This window comes from Haliaeetus leucocephalus, unplaced genomic scaffold (genome assembly GCF_000737465.1).
Source record: "Haliaeetus leucocephalus isolate CR32 unplaced genomic scaffold, Haliaeetus_leucocephalus-4.0 Scaffold751, whole genome shotgun sequence".
Taxonomy (NCBI): Eukaryota; Metazoa; Chordata; class Aves; order Accipitriformes; family Accipitridae; genus Haliaeetus; species Haliaeetus leucocephalus.
The window spans coordinates 16,098,078-16,106,966 of record NW_010973187.1 but is presented as its reverse complement, the minus strand read 5'-3'; the positions used below and the strand labels follow the sequence as shown (position 1 = coordinate 16,106,966).

General features: G+C 46.8%; 1 protein-coding gene across 1 annotated transcript in view; it reads left to right on the top strand.

Moving 5' to 3' along the window:
• The first annotated feature begins 81 nt into the window (after positions 1 to 81).
• Positions 82 to 8,889, top strand: part of LOC104840214 (transmembrane protein 110-like) — a 36,905-nt gene continuing 28,097 nt past the window's right edge. Inside the window, exon 1 of the mRNA XM_010581011.1 lies at positions 82 to 85. Within this exon, the coding sequence (XP_010579313.1) occupies positions 82 to 85 (4 nt within the window). The remainder of the gene's footprint in view (positions 86 to 8,889) is intronic.

The window sequence follows — 8,889 nt, the reverse complement described above, 5'->3', positions numbered from 1 at the left end:
GGCGGCGGCAGCGGCGCGTTGCTGGGTCGCTTCGGCGTGTTGCTGCAGGCGCTGCTGGCTCTCTGCGCCTTCAGCACCCTCATGTGTGAGTACCGGGGGGGGGTCAGCCGGGATTTTACCCCCCCTGCCCCGCGGTGGGTGGCCGGTGAGGGCTAGGGGACGACGACACCCCTTTATTTGTAACGAGCATCAAGTTTTGCGGTGTCTACCTGTAGGATTTAAAGCGGTGGTTTGTAACAGCCGGCGGTTACGGTGCTTGTTCTCAAAAACTCTTGTTTCCAGCCTTAATCTGACGGTAATGAAGCGCCGCGGACTTGCAGCTATAATCCGGTAAAATTGGCTCCGCCTGTACGAGCGATTACTCAGTGGCTTAGAAAATTTTAATGAAGCGTGAAAACTAATGGTGTAACCCCATGATTTACAAGGAAGAAGCTAACAAAAATAGGGTGGGTGTCCGATATGATGCTGCTTGGTTAGAGTAATAGTGCCTCTAATTGCATTGTGATGTTATTTTGTTCAACTTTGCTCAAACTGTAAAGTTTTAGGGCTCCAGAGGCTGGGGGAGGAGGTTACCGAGAGAACGGGTTTAGCTGATTACTGCTGAGGGGTGGCAGTGAGAGAAAGCAGCAAGGTAGCAAGAAAAGGTGGAGAACACTAATACTAAAAGACTCAAGAAAATTTACTGTTGTTTTGTGCTGCAGCTGCTTTTTACTCCAAGCAACATGTGCGTTGCTCTTCTTTTGGGTTAAATGCTTTAACACAAGTTGAATAACATGCCAGAACTTGATCTGTTTTCCTTCTTTAAAAGCCTGCGGTGACGGTGAACTAAAACTTCCAAGTTTTCTGGCTAAGTAGCCACAGATTTTGAGGCTCACTTGCCCCTCTCTGCCTTCTGGAAACTGCTTTCAAAGGCGCCGGTGCTGCAGTTAACACCAAGCTGCCAGGGAAAACTGCAACAAGTTCTTCCTGTGGTAACTGATAGCTTTTTCCAGCTGGAATAGCCCAGTTGCAACACTTCACTGCTTGTGTTTCACCAAGTATTGACAGTAAGAATAGATTAATTTTGTGTGTCTGTTGCCCCTAGTGAAGTGTGCATGTGGGTTAATTGTCCCATAAACTCCATGGGGTGTCCCATAAAATCAAGGACATCAGTTAATCACGTTGAAATATTCCTGTGGATGAAGGCTACGTAACCGGTGCTAGCAAATCACCAACCCTGGGCTAACTGTTGCCCTCCCACTGGTGCAAGGGCTAATATTTCCTTGAAAGTTAACAACCCCTTGGTTAATGAGGAGAAACTGAAAGCCGATCCTACGCGGTTTCATTGTGAGTCCGCTCAATGACTAAAGCGGTGAAGGAAACCGCTGGCTGGGACCCCAAAAGCAGATGTGTTTACAGCCCTGGGATCTCAACCGCAGCACCTCCTCTGGCCGCAGCTGGGCTGGTGGTCCCTAATTCACCCCAGCTGTTTCTTATCTCTGCCCCATTCACACACTCCCAGCTGGAGGCTTTCTCAGATCTGCTGTTGGGGCTGTTTGTATGCAGACTTCTAACCCAGCATGGTTGTAGTGGGTTTACCACGACTTTACGTTAGGCAATAACTTGTTCTGAAGCAGCTTTGGGGCTATTCAGGTGGTCACTTCAGTTGGCAGCCTCCTCGGGAGGAAAAGGTTCCAGCAGCTGGGAGATATGGGAACCTCTTGAGCTGGTGGTGATATGTGTGCAGAGTGAAAAAGGTTCCTGGGAACCTTGACCTTCATCCAGCCCCGCATTAAGTTGGGCAGTCCCAGCTGGATGACTACCTCATCTAGACCTTGGGGTGCTGCTGTCACTGGAGTCGGCATCAGCCCGTCTTTGATACTTCTTCTTTCAGTATTGTGACATTCCTGGGTGTGTATTTCTGTCACCTGAATGTCTGTGATTTCTGTTTAATGGGATGTTACAGGCCAGCTTGCTTGGTCTTACAGGTCAATGAGTAGAAATTCAACTGCTATCTGAATCCAAGCCAATGCCTTTTGCATTCCTCCTACTTTAAAGTACCAGTTCAGCTTAGCTATAGGAGTATCTGAATTCGAATAGATCAGATTTCCAAATTGTGCAGATGCTGTTCAGAGCACTTAAAAACATCTAGAAAGAACTTGGACTAACAATAGCGTGGTGTTTTGCAGGTGTGAGCGCGTGGGATGCGCTCGCAGAGTATATACATCCACAGTATGGGTCCCAAACATGGCCTGTTGCAGGAGGGATAAATTTATACGTTGTTATCAGAGGAGTTTGTCCTTGAATTTCTGTCTTTTGGGGCTGTGGAAAGACTGTCTCCTGCCAACCTGGTAGGAGAATCCAACGGAGGAGGAAGTCAGTCTTACACGACTGTCTGAATTGATGTTCTGTGTCTGGGTTGTAGGAAGCACAGCTCATATGCAATCCTGGAAGAGAATATAGCGGCAAAATAGAGCTGGCACCTATGGTTTCAAGTTTTATTGCAGCAGCCCACTGGGTTTCTCGAGGTCAGTTTAGCCTGTTGCAAAGGTCAATTTAGAGCAAAAGCTCTTGGGCAGCAGAGGGAGTACTTGTTTCCCTGTAATGGGATGAGTGGGATGGTTGCTCCCCGTTGCTCTAGGGTACATGAAAGGGGTCCTTCGTGTGGTGAAAACAGGACCCAGAAGTAAACGATGCCCAGCCTTGGTAGGGAATCAGGGAAGTTGTTTAGTGTGGTTATATTAGTCTGGCTAACTACCATGAGCAATAGTGACAACAGAGTTCCTTTGAGCCTACAAACACTCTCTTGCTTTTCCAGCAAGAAGGTCTTTAAGCTTGTAGTCAAGCCTAATTCCAATGTGGTTGCAGGCTTGCTCCATTTGGTAATCAAATGAAAATGAGTTGTTATCCTTCCTGCCTGCCTGCGGTGGCTTTGGAGGCACTTTGGCTGTAAGGACACTTGCTGTGAGAACTAAGGCACAAACATTTGAAAGAAGAGGCAGTAAAGCCTAGAAGCTGCGGGGGTGTGTGGCAATCCAGTTCCCTGTGTAAGAGCTTGCCCATAGGGAGGTCATGACATGGAGAAGTGTGGATAATTATGCAATCCCATCTCTGCCTTGCTCATCACTCAGCTGAGTGGAGAAAGCATGTTGCAGTTATCTCAGCTGCGGATTCTGGGTGTGATTTGGGGGTTGAGTCCCTGCAGCTGGTGCTATTTGTTTAAACCTTTTTTTGAGGAAGGGGCTGTAGACTAGCAAAAGTTGTTCAGGTTTGCACCCTGGACAGCAAAACCCTTTGAAATGAAGGGAGATCTCACGTAGGAATTTTGCTATAGCATTCTTTGTGGATTAACTGGAGTGCAAGAGAAACAGATTTGGGGAGTTAAAGGATCTTTTTCTCCATTGTGAATGGAAAAAGCTTTCCTTGGAACTGGTATACTTGTGTTCTACCCCACCACAAACAGTGTGGAGGACATCTAAGAACACTTATTTCTCTTCCAACTTCCTCTCTTCCTGAGACTGTCTTGGCAGCCCTCTGAGCTCCTGAATGAGGTTTAGTAGCCCTTGTGCTGCAGGTTTCAAAATACACTTGGCTCTTGGAGAGAGTTCATGCTGCCAGACAGGGAGAGCTGTACTAGGCTGAGCTCCATAGCCCTCTTCACACAGTGAAACCTGGTTTTCAGCTTGACTTTTGAAAATGTCTTGATCCTGCCTTATGCGACAGCATTGTCCCTTTATCTCCTCTTGCACATCGTTGCTGGATGCATTCTTCCAGCACATCTTGCCTTAAGCTTAGCCTAAGGCGGCAGAGCTGTTTGCAGTAGGGACCCAGGTGCTGACCCCCCAGGCAGGGCTTGATGATGGAGGTGCTCTGTTAGCAGCTAGCGTGGTGGTGTTTTACACGCTGGCCCAAGTATCTTGTCCTGAGGCAGGACCGTGGAATAGGAGTTTGCCAAACTGACTGTAAAAAAAGCAGTGGCTCTTGACTGTGGTAGGAAACTGCTGGTAAAGAATGTAAGAAGTATCCCCTTGCTCTATGGTCTGTGTTTTCCTGGTCCCTGTGGACTTACCAGTTGACCTTGCAATGCATTTTACTCCAGGATGGTGGGCAGTTGGTTAGTGAAAATGGGAAACAGGATCCTAGTGTATGGAAGTGTCTGAACTTTGAGGGGGACTAGTGGAAGTGGTGGTACTCGTCTCCATCACATAAATCAAACTTAAGCAACCTTTTGTGACTTTTTAGAGGGCCAAGGGGTAATCATTTTAAACTAAAGGAGTGCAGATTCAGACTAGATATAAGGAAGAAATTTTTTATAATGTGGGTGGTGAAACACTGGCACAGGTTGCCCAGAGCGGTGGTAGATGCCCCATCCCTGGAAACATTCAAGGTCAGGTTGGACGGGGCTCTGAGCAACCTGATCGAGTTGAACATGTCCCTGCTCATGGCAGGGGGGGGTGGGCTAGATGACTTTTAAAGTCCCTTTCAACCCAAACCATTCTGTGATCCTGCCCCAGTGCTAAGTTCACTCTTGTTGCTATATATACTTTGAGTTGCAGCACTGTTGCTGTGCTTCAAAATTGTCTTGAGTGCTTTCTATGTGTGTCCTGGCTTTTACCCTGAAAATCTCTCATAAGGGTGTGTGGAAGTGTGTGTGCATGTCAGGAAAGAGAAGAAATAAAAGATAGATCACTTGATCTGTCCAGACTTCCATTCTGGTTTGAAATAAATTTGCCCAGGACACGAGAGCACTACAGGCTTACTGTGCCCAAGACAGGCTCTGCTGACTTTGCTTCCTCCAATACAAGTGCATAACTGTGTTTGATTTTGATTATTCACACACATGTATATTTAAACGGGAACTTCACTGCTGCAGATGCTTTTCCCTCTAGGGGAAAACAAAACCACAAAGGTTAACTGTGTCTCTGGAAATGCAAAGCATGGGGCTTTGCGGAGTGTAGTAGTCAATTTACGCGTAGGTTTGTGGGTTAAGCAAAAAGCTGCATATGGCAGGACTCTCAAGACGTTTTTCTTCTGCTTCAGTACATCTGAAAACTGGCTGAGCTTGAAAATGTACATTGCGCTTTGTAAGCTGGAAGGTCTGTACAGCACTTGATGTGCTTCATTAAGCTGCATGCAGCTTTCTACAAAGCTTTTGATATGTCAGCTGTTGATTAAGTTGACCTCTTCTTGCAAGTCACCTTTTGAACAGCTAAACAGAGCAGTAAAAGCTGCGTGCTAAGCGAGGACTGTGAGGTTCCTGGTTTCTGAAGGAAAAAAATGGGTTGGATGAGCCGAGAAATGAGCTGGCAAACTAGAACTGCGTGAAAAGTTATCTGTAACCCAAGAGCTGCGAAGCAGCTTGCACCTTACTGAATTGGTTCCGCAACATGTGGTGAGCAGTTGATGTTGTAGGTGACTTTTAACTCTTTACAAGAAACTTTACAGGGAAACTGGTCTTCTGTAATTAAGAGATGCAGCAAGTAAAGCTTTGAGGAGTCTGTTAAATTTCCGGCTGTTTGGTTTTTAACAGCATTTGTGAGAAAACTGTATGGCAGATAGACTTTAACGATAACTACCAGCCCAATTGCATCACTTCATTCTTCAGGTATTGCTCTCTTACTGATCTCAGATCTTATGGTCTTGAGATAAAGCATTCTTTGTCTAAACCCCATTTTTCAAGGGACTGACTTGAAACGTAGCGATGCTTTATATGGAGAGAGTCACTACTGCCTCCCCCAGGACAGAGTTAAATAAAACACTCTGCATTTGAGCTGGAGCCCAGCCCGAATCCAGGTATCCCATAAGATCTACCGTGCCATTAAATAATATGCCCTGTTCTCAATATGCAAAGCCTGACTGATGCTTGTTATCTCAAAGCTATGGTTTATGACCACCTGGCACTTGGCTATAATGACAGCTGTAAAAATCCACGTAGAAATAAGACACACAGGGTAGAGCTTAAAACCGAGGACCAAAGTACTATGTGGCCTTCATTTGGGCAGTTAGGGTCCCCAGATGGATGAATGTTCCAGCTGAGGCTCTTGATACGTCTCTGCAGGGTGGATGATGGGGAGGTGGTGCTGCTCTGTGGGTTCCAGCGCTTCCCCTGCACTAGACCTGCAGATGACTCTGGATTTGTATGGGGAATAGGAATAGGTGGGATAAAAAAATGTGAGCAACAACACAAGAAAGGGAAGAAGACCAGCTGTTATGCTCCTCTTGCAAGTCAGAGCACTCTAACCCAGTATAAACCCTTACCTGAAAGGTGCTGTAGAGTAGCCCAGCGATAGCTGGATATCTTCAGGAGGAGCTAGTTCAATCTATATACTTCCCTGCTGCCTCAGGTCTTGCAGACCCAGAGATAACCTAGAACATACCCTCCGTTCCCAGCCCTTCCTTAAAGTATCCCCTCTGCCAGTTTTGCCACAGGTGTTTACGTTCTTGAAGCATTGGTACAAGCGTATTTGGGAGGGACTGACTAAATACATCTAGTGCGGACTAGAGGGTGTAAGTCAGTAGCAGTCTGTCTCGTTAAACCACTGGTAGGACTTCTGCTGCTCCCTGAACTGATGGAGGGTGTGTGTTTTGAGCCTTTCCAGCTTGGGTGTGCTTTTATCTCGCGAGCAGCGGCTGCTGCTTCCTCCCATTGTGTCTCAGGTCGAGCCGCCGGAGTAGCTGCATGCCCAGGCTAAGAATAGTGCCAGACCCCAGGGTTTTGGCCTCTGTATCCTGTATGTTGGCTTCTTTCCTGCCTGGGGCTTGGAAAAAGCCTGGGAAAGGGTGTGTACTTCAAAATAGGGTGAAATGTGTTATTGGAGACTATACTGCCTATAAATAACATGGAGGCTGGGCAGGCGAAGAGCTTCTGTTTCCTCCCTGGTACAGTAGCTCCGAGTCCTCTTCTGCAAAGGCCAGAAATAAACTCCTGACACATTTGCTAGTGTGACATTGTCCCAGAGATGGGCTTTACAGTAGGCAATTTAGCTAGCCCCTCTCTTAAAAGGAGGTGACAGCGTAACCAGTTCCGGGCATTGCAGCCTTTATTTTTGGTGGACCATTCACAATTTTAGTGCATTAACGCTGCAGTGCTTTCTCTGAGTACTTCTAATATCAGGTTCATTTTCAGTATTCATCCTCTGGGGCATGCCACTGAGCTCAGTGGGGTCAGGCTTGCACCTCCTGTAAATCAAGTCCTAAAAGCTTTGTCTGTTGAGTCGACATCTCCCTTCCAAACCTCAACTTTTGAATCCTTTGGTTGATTGCAGTAATATTTATCGAGGAGATGGTCTGACTTGCAGTCAAGCATACCTAAGCTTCTCCTAGGGAAATAAGTTTTCCCCCTTTAATTTTGTAGAAAACTGACTTAGGAGTCTGTTTTGCTACTCAGCAGCTAGTTGCTACTGCAGCTAATTCTGCCTAAATTAGGGGGTTTATTTCCGAGAGGGGTAAAGGGCACCTGTGCTGATGCACACATCTGCAGTGTCTGAATACAGTATGGGGTCCATGGGGGATGCAGGGGGGATGTTAGACACAGGAGAGCTCCACCATCAATGGGGTGAGGAACAGCACGAGGGAATTGGGTGGTTGCTGCTGTCCTTGTCTTAATTGATTATAACAAATGGAGAATTTGTTTAAAAACAGAAGTAGACTGTGCAACAGCATTGCTGCAGACTTGGGTAACTCCAGGGAACTGTATGTGTCTAGGGCAGGCAAAGCTGTCCCCTTTCTACTGCATCAAGAAAACACCATAATAAATGTCTACAACTTACTACTCTGGAGGGGAAAAAAAAAAAGCAAGGATAGCTGTCATTGAGCTTTTATCTTCCAGTTTTCTGACTATTTACATATCCCAAACTTTTTTTTTTTACATTTCATGGGTTCTTACTCAGATGGCCAACTTCCCCCCAGCCTGGTGGTCCCGAGGGAATTTCAAGTCTGTATGATCTTTATTGTCCTTGGCTGAAGAGGAAGGGCCTGGGAGTATTTTGTTTCCTGCCCTGCCCTTTCTCGGCCATGGGCAGGGTATGTCACTCGAACTGTCACTCATCTTCCTTCCCTTCTGGTTTAATTTCATGGCTTTTTGTCTGCATTAACTGGAGCCAAGTAGGTGGAGAGAGGTAACTTAGGAGGACAGCAAATCAAGAAGGCAGGCTGTCATCTCAGTGGTGCTTTGCTCCTGATTAATGGGATAGACCTGGGTTCCCGTGTCCTGACTCTTCTAGGAGCATCTTCTTCCCACCTGCCCAACCTTTTCCTGGGATGCTTTGGACCACGTGGCAAGTCTGAATGCTCACACAGCACTTCACGTCCACGCTGTAGCGAAATAGGGTCAGTGCAGGGTTGGGTCCTGCAGGAAGAACCTGGACAAGCAGTCTCCATCTTCCTCTGTTTAGCACCTTGTTTTTTCATGGTGCTTGCTGTAGCACCCTGCTCTGTTACAAGGATCCATAGTCATGAACGTGGCATTTTCAGCTTTATTTCACCCAGCATCTCCTATCAACCTGTGGCGTCTCTGCAGCAGCAGTACGCACCACGGGGTGGTTTTGTGCTGTCAGAGAGGTAGTTGACTTGACACAACTCTTTTTGCTGCTCTTCAGAACACAACTAGCTCTGCTCTGTGATAAAAGGGACAACTCAGTAGGCCATCGACGCTAGCTGGGACTTGCCTTAAACATGCTGCAAACATCCAGACTTTACACCACCAGTGAAAATGTGAGTTGAGGCTGATTTCTCAAGCTGCGCCGCTTGAAGTTAACCCTGGAGCAATTGTTCCCAACCTGCATTCAGCTTTGAGGTTCCTTGCTGCTTTTAGACTTCAGAGATTTGTCTGAAAGCTTGCCTGTACTTCCACTGGTGTTTTCTTCCCATTAGAAAGACTGGGGGGGGGGGGGGGGGGGGAAAAAAAAGGTT